This window comes from Salvelinus fontinalis, chromosome 10, assembly GCF_029448725.1.
Source record: "Salvelinus fontinalis isolate EN_2023a chromosome 10, ASM2944872v1, whole genome shotgun sequence".
Classification (NCBI taxonomy): domain Eukaryota; kingdom Metazoa; phylum Chordata; class Actinopteri; order Salmoniformes; family Salmonidae; genus Salvelinus; species Salvelinus fontinalis.
In genome coordinates this window covers 49,676,013-49,691,336 of record NC_074674.1, presented here as the reverse complement: position 1 = coordinate 49,691,336, position 15,324 = coordinate 49,676,013, and the positions used below count along the sequence as shown (strand labels likewise).

The 15,324-nt window shown below is 42.9% G+C and overlaps 1 protein-coding gene across 2 annotated transcripts in view; it reads left to right on the top strand.

The window, feature by feature from the left end:
* The window catches only part of si:dkey-71l1.1 (uncharacterized protein LOC569883 homolog), a 43,463-nt gene extending 32,281 nt beyond the window's left edge, over positions 1-11,182 (top strand). For both annotated transcript variants that reach the window (XM_055936951.1, XM_055936952.1), the window contains exons 8-11: positions 2,902-2,978; positions 3,321-3,423; positions 8,031-8,143; positions 8,222-11,182. In XM_055936951.1, the coding sequence (XP_055792926.1) occupies positions 2,902-2,978; positions 3,321-3,423; positions 8,031-8,143; positions 8,222-8,248 (320 nt within the window). In that variant the 3' untranslated portion in view covers positions 8,249-11,182. The remainder of the gene's footprint in view (positions 1-2,901; positions 2,979-3,320; positions 3,424-8,030; positions 8,144-8,221) is intronic.
* Positions 11,183-15,324: the final 4,142 nt, after the last annotated feature.

Genomic DNA, 15,324 nt, shown 5'->3' with positions numbered 1-15,324 from the left:
GCTATTTGACCAAGAAGGAGAGTGATGGAGTGCTGCATCAGATGACCTGGCCTCCACAATCACCCGACCTCAACCCAATTGAGATGGTTTGGGATGAGTTGGACCGCAGAGTGAAGGAAAAGCAGCCAACAAGTGCTCAGCATATGTGGGAACTCCTTCAAACTGTTAGGAAAGCATTCCAGGTGAAGCTGGTTGAGAGAATGCCAAGAGTGCGCAAAGCTGTTGTCAAGGCAAAGGGTGGCTACTTTGAAGAATCTAAATTCTAAATTAAATATTTTGATTTGTTTAAGACTTTTTTGTTTACTACATGATTAATATGTGTTATATCATAGTTTTGATGTCTTCACTATCATTCTACAACGTAGAAAATATTAAGAATAAAGTAGTATGTGTCCGAACTTTTGACTGGTACTGTATATACACACATTATATAGACACACATTATATGGACACACATTATATAGACACACATTATATAGACACACATTATATAGACACACATTATATAGACACACATTATATATACACACATTATATATACACACATTATATAGACACAAATTATATAGACACACATTATATATACACACATTATATAGACACACATTATATATACACACATTATATATACACACATTATATAGACACACATTATATAGACACACATTATATATACACACATTATATAGACACACATTATATAGACACACATTATATAGACACACATTATATAGACACACATTATATATACACACATTATATATACACACATTATATAGACACACATTATATATACACACATTATATATACACACATTATATAGACACACATTATATAGACACACATTATATAGACACACATTATATATACACACATTATATATACACACATTATATAGACACACATTATATATACACACATTATATAGACACACATTATATAGACACACATTATATATACACACATTATATAGACACACATTATATAGACACACATTATATATACAGTCGTGGCCAAAAGTTATGAGAATGACACAAATATTAATTTCCACAAAGTTTGCTGCTTTAGTGTATTTAGATATTTATGGCAGATATATCTATGTTTTGTTCCCCGAGCCACTTAGTTATCACTTTTGCCTCATGGCAAGGTGCTCCATCATGCTGGAAAAGGCATTGTTCGTCACCAAACTATTCCTGGATGGTTGGGAGAAGTTGCTCTCTGAGGATGTGTTGTGGCGGAGGAATCAGAATTAGTTGGGTAACATAGATAATTAAGATGTTTTATTTGCCTAAATGCTTCTGTGAGATACTTGTCATTAGAATGTCGCCCTTTGGACTATACTGTTGGCAGTTGCACTTTTCCCTAAGCTGGGGCTCAGTCACTTGGGGCCCAGAGAGGGGAGAGGGGAGGCTTGTCTTTCACATGTCCCTGGTGCTATGCAGAATATCAGAAAGGGAAGAGGACAGAATGGAACATTGTCTTCATATGTGAATGTGTCTTTACCTATTCTTAAACCATGTGAAGGGATGGCGTGATTAACGGGGAACCAATTACTTGTCTCCACAATGTCTGTGCGCCAGTCACTCCCTCCTTTTCCCACTGGGGGGAGGTGTATGGCAGTGTCTGGAAACATTGTAGGTCATCTCTGATCTTACACTTATCCTGGGATAGTGTATGACCTAGAGGCTCACTCCCCTCAGTGAGCTTGTCCAGGAGTGGGGTGTACTTGAGAAAGGGGTATCTAGAGTTGATAATTGATATATGCCCTTGGATGAGTTGGTGTTTTTGTACTATGAAGTACCAGGAACGAGATTAGAACCTCGTCTGAGGGACCAAACTCAACATTCGCTATTAATTATCGTTATCTGGCTAAGGGATACTCCTTTCTCAAGAAAAAGTATTTCTTTGTGATCAGTTCCTAAGATCTGTGGTTCGTCATGTAAGTTGAGAGGGGTGTATCTTGGCTATAAAAGATCTTTGTATTTTTCTGTTGGTACTTCTCATCGGTTCATTAGAAATAGTGAATTGTTGAAAATCAAATGCTAAAGCTTATTATTATAAAAATATGTAGTTTAAGTATAACTCTGACTGGTGTGTAGTTTGTAACTCTCCTCATTTGGTACCATTCTTTATTCATGGCTGTGTTCTTAGGCAAATTTGTGAGTGAGCCCAATCCCTTGGCTGAGAAGCAACCCCACACATGAATGGTCTCAGGATGCTTTACTGTTGGTATGACACAGGACTGATGGTAGCGCTCACCTTGTCTTCTCCGGACAAGCTTTTTTCCGGATGCCCCAAACAATCGGAAAGGGGATTCATCAGAGAAAATGACTTTACCCCAGTCCTCAGCAGTCCAATCCCTGCAGAATATCAGTCTGTCCCTGATGTTTTTCCTGGAGAGAAGTGGCTTCTTTGCTGCCCTTCTTGACACCAGGCCATCCTCCAAAAGTCTTCACCTCACTGTGTGTGCAGATGCACTCACACCTGCCTGCTGCCATTCCTGAGCAAGCTCTGTACTGGTGGTGCCCCGATCCCACAGCTGAATCAACTTTAGGAGACGGTCCTGACGCTTGCTGGACATTTTTGTGTCACTCTTCATAACATTCTGGAGTATATACAAATTGCCTTCATACAAACTGAGGCAGCAGACTTTGTGAAAATTTATATTTGTGTCATTCTCAAAACCTTTGGCCATTACTGTACACATTTTATATATACACACATTATATAGACACACATTATATAGACACACACCACACTAGTATATTCTCTGTGATTCTACGTCAGACGGTTTGATCTAGTTTATGCTGTGTTATTCTACCTTAGATTGTCTGATCTAGTTTATTCTGTGTTATTCTACGTCAGACTGATCTAGTAGATTCTTTGTGATTCTACGTCAGGTCCTAACTGGGTGGCGACACTGAATGCTGGGAAAGGAGGAGCTCACGCCAGCTACTACCATAGAGCTAACAAACAGGTACACATTGACAAACACAATACACACACACACACACACACACTAGACACACTCAACACACCAAACCAGACCCCACTACACCATACCCCACCAGACCACACCCCACCAGACCCCACTACACCATACCACACCAGACCACACCAGACTACACCAGATCAGACCAGACTATTACTACCAGACTACCACTAGGTGGGGCTGTTGTCAATACCTTCCAACAAGTGTGTGTGTGTGTGTGTGTGTGTGTGTGTGTGTGTGTGTGTGTGTGTGTGTGTGTGTGTGTGTGTGTGTGTGCGTGGGCGTGGGCGTGGGCGTGGGTGTGGGTGTGGGTGTGTGTGTGTGTAGATCCAGGTGGGGGTAGAGTTTGAGGCCAGTACGAGGACCCAGGAGACGACGGCCTCCTTCGGGTACCAGATGGAACTACCAGAGGCTAATATGGTGTTCAGAGGTAACTACCAGAGGCTAACATGGTGTTCAGAGGCTAACATGGTGTTCAGAGGTAACTACCAGAGGCTAACATGGTGTTCAGAGGTAACTACCAGAGGCTAATATGGTGTTCAGAGGTAACTACCAGAGGCTAACATGGTGTTCAGAGGTAACTACCAGAGGCTAACATGGTGTTCAGAGGTAACTACCAGAGGCTAACATGGTGTTCAGAGGCTAACATGGTGTTCAGAGGTAACTACCAGAGGCTAATATGGTGTTCAGAGGTAACTACCAGAGGCTAACATGGTGTTCAGAGGCTAACATGGTGTTCAGAGGTAACTACCAGAGGCTAACATGGTGTTCAGAGGTAACTACCAGAGGCTAATATGGTGTTCAGAGGTATGTACCAGAGGCTAATATGGTGTTCAGAGGCTAACATGGTGTTCAGAGGTAACTACCAGAGGCTAACATGGTGTTCAGAGGCTAACATGGTGTTCAGAGGCTAACATGGTGTTCAGAGGTAACTACCAGAGGCTAACATGGTGTTCAGAGGTAACTACCAGAGGCTAACATGGTGTTCAGAGGTAACTACCAGAGGCTAACATGGTGTTCAGAGGTAACTACCAGAGGCTAACATGGTGTTCAGAGGCTAACATGGTGTTCAGAGACTAACATGGTGTTCAGAGGTAACTACCAGAGGCTAACATGGTGTTCAGAGGTAACTACCAGAGGCTAATATGGTGTTCAGAGGCTAACATGGTGTTCAGAGGTAACTACCAGAGGCTAACATGGTGTTCAGAGGTAACTACCAGAGGCTAATATGGTGTTCAGAGGGAACTACCAGAGACTAACATGGTGTTCAGAGGCTAACATGGTGTTCAGAGGTAACTACCAGAGGCTAACATGGTGTTCAGAGGTAACTACCAGAGGCTAACATGGTGTTCAGAGGTAACTACCAGAGGCTAACATGGTGTTCAGAGGTAACTACCAGAGGCTAATATGGTGTTCAGAGGTAACTACCAGAGGCTAATATGGTGTTCAGAGGTAACTACCAGAGACTAACATGGTGTTCAGAGGCTAACATGGTGTTCAGAGGTAACTACCAGAGGCTAATATGGTGTTCAGAGGTAACTACCAGAGGCTAACATGGTGTTCAGAGACTAACATGGTGTTCAGAGGCTAACATGGTGTTCAGAGGTAACTACCAGAGGCTAACATGGTGTTCAGAGGTAACTACCAGAGGCTAACATGGTGTTCAGAGGTAACTACCAGAGGCTAACATGGTGTTCAGAGGCTAACATGGTGTTCAGAGGTAACTACCAGAGACTAACATGGTGTTCAGAGGTAACTACCAGAGGCTAACATGGTGTTCAGAGGCTAACATGGTGTTCAGAGGTAACTACCAGAGGCTAACATGGTGTTCAGAGGTAACTACCAGAGGCTAACATGGTGTTCAGAGGTAACTACCAGAGGCTAACATGGTGTTCAGAGGCTAACATGGTGTTCAGAGGTAACTACCAGAGGCTAATATGGTGTTCAGAGGTAACTACCAGAGGCTAACATGGTGTTCAGAGGCTAACATGGTGTTCAGAGGTAACTACCAGAGGCTAACATGGTGTTCAGAGGTATGTACCAGAGGCTAATATGGTGTTCAGAGGCTAACATGGTGTTCAGAGGTAACTACCAGAGGCTAACATGGTGTTCAGAGGCTAACATGGTGTTCAGAGGCTAACATGGTGTTCAGAGGTAACTACCAGAGGCTAACATGGTGTTCAGAGGTAACTACCAGAGGCTAACATGGTGTTCAGAGGTAACTACCAGAGGCTAACATGGTGTTCAGAGGTAACTACCAGAGGCTAACATGGTGTTCAGAGGTAACTACCAGAGGCTAACATGGTGTTCAGAGGCTAACATGGTGTTCAGAGGCTAACATGGTGTTCAGAGGCTAATATGGTGTTCAGAGGTAACTACCAGAGGCTAACATGGTGTTCAGAGGTAACTACCAGAGGCTAACATGGTGTTCAGAGGTAACTACCAGAGGCTAACATGGTGTTCAGAGGCTAACATGGTGTTCAGAGGTAACTACCAGAGGCTAATATGGTGTTCAGAGGCTAACATGGTGTTCAGAGGTAACTACCAGAGGCTAACATGGTGTTCAGAGGTAACTACCAGAGGCTAACATGGTGTTCAGAGGTAACTACCAGAGGCTAACATGGTGTTCAGAGGTAACTACCAGAGGCTAACATGGTGTTCAGAGGTAACTACCAGAGGCTAACATGGTGTTCAGAGGTAACTACCAGAGGCTAACATGGTGTTCAGAGGCTAACATGGTGTTCAGAGGTAACTACCAGAGGCTAACATGGTGTTCAGAGGCTAACATGGTGTTCAGAGGTAACTACCAGAGGCTAACATGGTGTTCAGAGGCTAACATGGTGTTCAGAGGTAACTACCAGAGGCTAACATGGTGTTCAGAGGTAACTACCAGAGGCTAACATGGTGTTCAGAGGCTAACATGGTGTTCAGAGGCTAACATGGTGTTCAGAGGTAACTACCAGAGACTAATATGGTGTTCAGAGGTAACTACCAGAGGCTAACATGGTGTTCAGAGGTAACTACCAGAGGCTATATGGTGTTCAAAGGTAACTACCAGAGGCTAACATGGTGTTCAGAGGCTAACATGGTGTTCAGAGACTAACATGGTGTTCAGAGGTAACTACCAGAGACTAACATGGTGTTCAGAGGTAACTACCAGAGGCTAACATGGTGTTCAGAGGTAACTACCAGAGGCTATATGGTGTTCAAAGGTAACTACCAGAGGCTAACATGGTGTTCAGAGGCTAACATGGTGTTCAGAGACTAACATGGTGTTCAGAGGTAACTACCAGAGGCTAACATGGTGTTCAGAGGCTAACATGGTGTTCAGAGACTAACATGGTGTTCAGAGGCTAATATGGTGTTCAGAGGTAACTACCAGAGACTAACATGGTGTTCAGAGGTAACTACCAGAGGCTAACATGGTGTTCAGAGGTAACTACCAGAGGCTAACATGGTGTTCAGAGGCTAACATGGTGTTCAGAGACTAATATGGTGTTCAGAGGTAACTACCAGAGGCTAACATGGTGTTCAGAGACTAACATGGTGTTCAGAGGTAACTACCAGAGACCAACATGGTGTTCAGAGGTAACTACCAGAGGCTAACATGGTGTTCAGAGGCTAATATGGTGTTCAGAGGTAACTACCAGAGGCTAACATGGTGTTCAGAGACTAACATGGTGTTCAGAGGCTAATATGGTGTTCAGAGACTAACATGGTGTTCAGAGGTAACTACCAGAGGCTAACATGGTGTTCAGAGGTAACTACCAGAGGCTAACATGGTGTTCAGAGGTAACTACCAGAGGCTAACATGGTGTTCAGAGGTAACTACCAGAGGCTAACATGGTGTTCAGAGGTAACTACCAGAGGCTAACATGGTGTTCAGAGGTAACTACCAGAGGCTAACATGGTGTTCAGAGGTAACTACCAGAGGCTAACATGGTGTTCAGAGGCTAACATGGTGTTCAGAGGTAACTACCAGAGGCTAACATGGTGTTCAGAGGTAACTACCAGAGGCTAACATGGTGTTCAGAGGCTAACATGGTGTTCAGAGGTAACTACCAGAGGCTAACATGGTGTTCAGAGGCTAACATGGTGTTCAGAGGTAACTACCAGAGGCTAACATGGTGTTCAGAGGTAACTACCAGAGGCTAACATGGTGTTCAGAGGCTAACATGGTGTTCAGAGGTAACTACCAGAGGCTAACATGGTGTTCAGAGGTAACTACCAGAGGCTAACATGGTGTTCAGAGGTAACTACCAGAGGCTAACATGGTGTTCAGAGGTAACTACCAGAGGCTAAAATGGTGTTCAGAGGCTAACATGGTGTTCAGAGGCTAACATGGTGTTCAGAGGCTAACATGGTGTTCAGAGACTAACATGGTGTTCAGAGGCTAACATGGTGTTCAGAGGTAACTACCAGAGGCTAATATGGTGTTCAGAGGGAAGTACCAGAGGCTAACATGGTGTTCAGAGGTAACTACCAGAGGCTAACATGGTGTTCAGAGGCTAACATGGTGTTCAGAGGTAACTACCAGAGGCTAACATGGTGTTCAGAGGCTAATATGGTGTTCAGAGGTAACTACCAGAGGCTAACATGGTGTTCAGAGGTAACTACCAGAGGCTAAAATGGTGTTCAGAGGCTAACATGGTGTTCAGAGGCTAACATGGTGTTCAGAGGCTAACATGGTGTTCAGAGGCTAACATGGTGTTCAGAGGTAGAGTGGTGTGTGGAGGGGTGGTGGGGTTATTATGTAAATATCACAGGTACCTTAATTGGGGAGGACGGTAATGGTAATGGCTCGAGCAGAATGAGTGGAATGGTATCAAATACTTGATTTATTCCATTCGCTTTGTTCCAGACTCTATTATGAGCTGTCCTCACCTCAACAGCCTCCACTGGCAAATATGTATTTCTGATGACAAATGTTGACTGCAGCCTGTGTGTGTGTGTGTGTCTTTGTGTGTCTTTGTGTGTGTGTGTGTGTGTGTGTGTGTGTGTGTGTGTGTGTGTGTGTGTGTGTGTGTGTGTGTGTAGGCATGGTCAACAGTAGGTGTATAATTGGAGGAGTACTGCAGAAGAGTCTGTCTCCTCTCCCTGCTACACTGCTGATGGGAGCCTTCGTTAATCACCGTGGTGACAAACTGCAGGTGGGGGGATGGTGTTGTTGTTTTGGTTGTGACGGTGGTGGTGGTAGTGTGTACTTACCGTGGCGTATCTGTGTGCAGGTGGGGCTGGGAATCAATGTGGGCTAGACTACAACAGCCACAGCCCTCTACAGAAGGGACTCCCTCACATGCCCCTCCCCTAGCCCTGTGGCCTTGTGGGAAACGCCGTTCCTGTTTTTTGGAGGAAGAAAATGGTGCAGCAAGAAGTTCTCCCCCTAGCGATCACATGGCAACTGTTACATCACTTCCTGTTGAAAAACCTAATCTGGACGGACTCACGAGATGTCAGCTCCACACATAGAGAGCGATAGACGACTCATTTTATTATCTGTGACATTCTATCATCTGACACAGCATGGGTATTTTGAAGTAGTACATTCTCTTCTTAAACGATTGGCTGATCCCTCCTGATGACCCAGTTAAACATGGCTCCAATAGGTTCATCAGGAGGGATCAGCCAATAAAGTTGGAAGTCGCACCCAGTTGACTACATTAAAATGGTGGAATCCATCAATGGCGCTGGCCATGCTAATACGACCTTTTGGCCACTAGAGGTCTCTGTCATTCTCTATGACTCCCCCACACCTCATCATGCATCATGGACAGCTCATAGTAATGGCTGGAATCAAACCGTGTGTTTGATGTATTTGATTCCATTCCAATGATTCCGCTCCAGCCATTACCACGAACCCGTCCTCCCCAAGTAAGGTACCACCAACCTCCTGGGCTCACCTCCCATCCTCCATAATGCACCTCATCTCCCATCCCCCATAATGCATCTCACCTCTCCCATAATTCACCTCACATCCCCCATAATGCACCTCACTTCCCATCCCCCATAATGCACCTCACCACCCATCCCCCATAAGGCACTTCACCCTCCATCACCCACAATGCACCTCACCTCCAATCCACCATAAGGCACCTCACCCTTCATCATCCATAATGCACCTCACCTCCCATCCCCCGTAATGTATCTCACACTCCATCACCCATAATGCACCTCCCTTCCCACATAACGTACTCTATGTATACTATATATTGTATTATCATAATGTATTTGTACTCTATGTGGGACCCTCTAGAGATAAAACAGATGTTGAGACTGTGGGGCCCTCTAGAGATAACGGCCAGACAGAATGATCTCTGGAGATAACGGCCAGACAGAATGATCTCTGGATATAACGGCCAGACAGAATGATCTCTGGAGATAACGGCCAGACAGAATGATCTCTAGAGATAACGGCCAGACAGAATGATCTCTGGATATAACGGCCAGACAGAATGATCTCTAGAGATAACGGCCAGACAGAATGATCTCTAGAGATAACGGCCAGACAGAATGATCTCTGGATATAACGGCCAGACAGAATGATCTCTGGATATAACGGCCAGACAGAATGATCTCTGGAGATAACGGCCAGACAGAATGATCTCTAGAGATAACGGCCAGACAGAATGATCTCTGGATATAACGGCCAGACAGAATGATCTCTAGAGATAACGGCCAGACAGAATGATCTCTAGAGATAACGGCCAGACAGAATGATCTCTGGATATAACGGCCAGACAGAATGATCTCTAGAGATAACGGCCAGACAGAATGATCTCTGGAGATAACGGCCATACAGAATGATCTCTAGAGATAACGGATAGACAGAATGATCTCTGGATATAACGGCCAGACAGAAAGATCTCTGGAGATAACGGCCAGACAGAATGATCTCTAGAGATAACGGCCAGACAGAATGATCTCTAGAGATAACGGCCAGACAGAATGATCTCTAGAGATAACGGCCAGACAGAATGATCTCTGGATATAACGTCCAGACAGAATGATCTCTGGATATAACGGCCAGACAGAATGATCTCTAGAGATAACGGCCAGACAGAATGATCTCTAGAGATAACGGCCAGACAGAATGATCTCTGGATATAACGGCCAGACAGAATGATCTCTAGAGATAACGGCCAGACAGAATGATCTCTAGAGATAACGGCCAGACAGAATGATCTCTGGATATAACGGCCAGACATAATGATCTCTGGAGATAACGGCCAGACAGAATGATATCTAGAGATAACGGCCAGACAGAATGATCTCTGGAGATAACGGCCAGACAGAATGATCTCTGGATATAACGGCCAGACAGAATGATCTCTAGAGATAACGGCCAGACAGAATGATCTCTGGAGATAACGGCCAGACAGAATGATCTCTGGAGATAACGGCCAGACAGAATGATCTCTAGAGATAACGTCCAGACAGAATGATCTCTAGAGATAACGGCCAGACAGAATGATCTCTGGATATAACGGCCAGACAGAATGATCTCTGGATATAACGGCCAGACAGAATGATCTCTAGAGATAACGGCCAGACAGAATGATCTCTAGAGATAACGGCCAGGCAGAATGATCTCTAGAGATAACGGCCAGACAGAATGATCTCAACCTCCACAAGCCCAGGAGCAGGAGATATTATTATATTATACACTGAATTGACTAAATATTAAGAACACCTTCCTAATATTGAGGTGCACCCCCTATCCCCGCCTTTTGACCTCATAAGAGCCTCAATTCGTTGGGGCATGGACTTAAGGTGTCAAAAGCGTTCCAATGGATGCTGGCCAATGTTGACTCAAATAATTCCCAGTTATGTCAGGTTGGCTGGATATCCTTTGGGTAGTGGACCATTCTTGATACACACGGGAAACTGTTGAGCTTTAAAAACCCAGCATCTTAGCAATTCTTGAAACAAATCGGAACTTAAATATTTTGTCTTGCCCATTCACCCTCTGAATGTCTCAGTTGACTCAAGGCTTAAAAATCCTCCTTTAACCCGTCTCCTCCCCTTCATCTACACTGATTGAAGTGGATTTAACAAGTGACATCAATAAGGGATCATAGCTTTCACCTGGATTAACCTGGTCAGTCTATGTCATGGAAAAGAGCAGGTGTTCGTAATGTTTTGTCCACAATGTTTTGTCAACAAATAAAATCTGCAATGCCATGTAAAAACCTCAAAAACATTGAAGTGATTTCTAAGCAAGCCTAAATATCTTGCATCAAGATTTGTTTCATTATATTGAGGGATAAATCACTTAAAATGTGTTTTTTTGTTTTCTTACCAAGATAAATTGGCTAACCTCATTGGCAGAATTTTTATTTTATTTGAACCTCACCCAAAATGAATAATACAAGTGATTTATCTTATTTCAAGATATTTTTGAGGGTAAAATATAAAATATCTTGATGCATTATGCACCTCCCAGCCCCCATAATGAACCTCCCCCATAATGCAGCTCACCTCCCCCATAATGCACCTCCCATCCCCATAATGCACCTCCCAGCCCCCATAATGAACCTCCCCCATAATGCAGCTCACCTCCCCCATAATGCACCTCCCATCCCCATAATGCATCTCCCATCCCCCATAATGCACCTCCCATCCCCATAATGCACCTCCTATCCCCCATAATGCACCTCCCATCCTCCATAATGCACCTCACCTCCCATTCCCCATAATTTACTGTATTTATACTATATACTGTAATATCATAATGTATTTATACTTAATGTTCAAAATAATACATGTTGGGGCTCCATTTAAGATATGTGCATCAAAGCTGAGACTCCCATGTCAATGTACAGTTGAAGTCAGAAGTTTACATACACCTTAGCCAAATGCATTTAAACTTAGTTTTTCACATTTCCTGACATTTAATCCCAGTAAAAAGTCCCTGTTTTAGGTCAGTTAGGCTCACCACTTAATTTTAAGAACGTGAAATGTCAGAATAATATTAGAGATAATTATTTATTTCATCTTTTATTTATTTCATCACATTCCCAGTGGGTCAGAAGTTTACATACACTCAATTAGTATTTGTTAGCATTGCCTTTAAATTGTTTAACTTGGGTTAAACGTTTCGGGTAGCCTTCCACAAGCAATAAATTGGGTGAATTTTGGCCCATTCCTCCTGACAGAGCTGGTGTAACTGACTCAGGTTTGTAGGCCTCCTTGCTCGCACACGCTTTTTCAGTTCAGCCCACAACTGTTCTATAGGGTTGAGGTCAGGGCTTTGTGATGGCCACTCCAGTACCTTGACTTTGTTGTCCTTAAGCCATTTTGCCACAACTTTGGAAGTATGCTTGGGGTTGTTGTCCACTTGGAAGACCCATTTGCAACCAAGCTTTAACTTCCTGACTGATGACTTGAGATGTTTCTTCAATATATCCACATATTTTTCCTACCTCATGATGCCATCTATTTTGTGAAGTGTACCAGCCCCTCTTGCAGCAACGCACCCCCACAACATGATGCTGCCACCCCCGTGCTTCACAGTTGGGATGGTGTTCTTCGGCTTGCAAGCCTCCCCCTTTTTCCTCCAAACATAACGATGGTCATTATGGCCAAACAGTTCTATTTTTGTTTCATCAGACCAGAGGACATTTCTCCAGAAAGTACAATCTTTGTCCCCATGTGCAGTTGCAAACCCTAGTCTGGCTTTTTTATGGCGGTTTTGGAGCAGTGGCTTCTTCCTTGCTGAGTGGCCTTTCAGGTTATGTCGATATAGGACTAGTATTACTGTGGATATAGATACTTTTGTACCTGTTTCCTCCAGCATCTTCACAAGGTCCTTTGCTGTTGTTCTGGGATGGATTTGCACTTTTCACACCAAAGTACGCTCATCTCTAGGAAACAGAACGTGAAGGTAGGCCTTGAAATACATCCACAGGTACACCTCCAATTGACTCAAATTATGTCAATTAGCCTATCAGAAGCTTCTAAAGCCATGTCATAATTTTCTGGATTTTTCCAAGCTTTTTAAAGGCACAGTCAACTTAGTGTATGTAAACTTCTGACCCACTGGAATTGTAATACAGTGAATTATAAGTGAATTAATCTGTCTGTAAACAATTGTTGGAAGAATGACTTGTGTCACCAACTTGCCAAAACTATAGTTTGTTAACAAGACATTTGTGCAGTGGTTGGAAAACGAGTTTTAATGACTCCAACCTAAGTGTATGTTAACTTCCGACTTCAACTGTACATGCAATCTGTTTTGCTCTATGACGCTCACAAGCCACGCAAGAGACGATGGAAGGTAAGGAGTTAATCTACATAGACCACAGGAAGTCCCAGGACATAGTGTCTATTTTACTGTAAAGACTTAATCTACATAGACCACAGGAAATCCCAGGACAAAGTGTAATAAGCTCACATAGTTGCTGTAACAAACTCCACACAGTTGTCAATGGGTAGTTGGATATTTATTTCCCACTGAGCAAACTATTTCTGTACTTACAGGATTCTTATAAATTCATTTTTATCTGGTTTTTGCTTGGCTTATTTATCAATAAAACTCACGAATGCAACTGTTTATGTTCATTATTTGTGTTTTGTGTTCGACTTGTAGCCCTGGTTGTCCTGATAAGAAAATTGTAAAACACTTAATTAATTGTGAAGCTAAATATAAGGTCTGGACATGGAGATAAATAAAAGTAGGAAGAGAAAAAAAACTATTTTGCTGAGGTCCTTGGGCCTCTAAATAATTAAGAATATGAATCAATAGTATACATATGAACAGTTTCTGGTTCTGTTGACAACAGTGTACCCAGTTCAAAATCAAATCAAATGTTATTTGTCACATACACATGGTTAGCAGATATTAATGTGAGTGTAGTGAAATGCTTGTGCTTCTAGTTCTGACCATGCAGTAATAACCAACGAGTAATCTAACCTAACAAGTAGATGTAGCTGGTCTGTCATAATATAATAGAGACATTAGATCTAGCTGGTCTGTCATAATATAATAGAGACAGTAGATCTAGCTGGTCTGTCATAATATAATAGAGACAGTAGATCTAGCTGGTCTGTCATAATATAATAGAGACATTAGATCTAGCTGGTCTGTCATAATATAATAGAGACAGTAGATCTAGCTGGTCTGTCATAATATAATAGAGACAGTAGATGTAGCTGGTCTGTCATAATATAATAGAGACATTAGGTCTAGCTGGTCTGTCATAATATAAAAGAGACATTAGATGTAGCTGCTCTGTCATAAGATAATAGAGACAGTAGATGTAGCTGGTCTGTCATAAAATACATGAGACTGTAGATCTAGCTGGTCTGCCATAATAAAGTAGAGACATTAGATCTAGCTGGTCTGTCATAATATAATAGAGACAGTAGATCTAGCCGGTCTCATAATATAATAGAGACAGTAGATCTAGCTGGTCTGTCATAATATAATAGAGACAATTTATCTAGCTGGTCTGTCATAATATAATAGAGACAATTTATCTAGCTGGTCTGTCATAATATACATGAGACAGTAGATCTAGCTGGTCTGTCATAATATAATAGAGACAGTAGATCTAGCTGGTCTGTCATAATATAATAGAGACAATTTATCTAGCTGGTCTGTCATAATATAATAAAGACAGTAGATGTAGCTGGTCTGTCATAAAATACATGAGACAGTAGATCTAGCTGGTCTGGTCACACTTAACAAATGCGTTGTCAGGCCGAGTGGTCTACAGTGCTTGATTAAGTGTGGGGAGGTTTCGGTTCAAATCCCACCGTTGAGGTTGCCCTTGGTAAAGCTATTCTTCAATTTCTGAATCTTATCAGTCGCTCTAGGATTGTGCAGGGATTCTATATTAATGTGGGGCCATGCAAGAGAAGAAAAAACATCTGTTTTGCGAAGATGTTTGTGTTCCAATCCACACATGTAGTTCATCGGCTTCACCACTCAGATACCAAGTCCTGTGCTTTCGCGGTGGCAGTGGGCCATCTTATCAGTGTTTGCCAGAGTCAAAATCTTCCAATGCCATACAAAACCAAAGTTTTTTTGTGCGCACGATGAGGATGGGATTCGAAACCATGCGTGCATAGCACAATGGATTAGCAGTCCATCGCCTTAAACACTCGGCCACCTCATCCTTTTTCCTGCTTGTGGCAGTTGCCCCCACAAACTGTAGTTGCTGTATTTAAACCCTTGATTGAAATCAATGGAAGTTAAGCATGGCAATTGCAGGGCCATGTGCCGATCCCATCGAGACATTTAACAATTGTGTTGTCAGGCCGAGTGGTGTACAGTGCTTGATTAAGTGTGGGGAGGTTTCGGTTCAAATCCCACCGTTGAGGTTGCCCT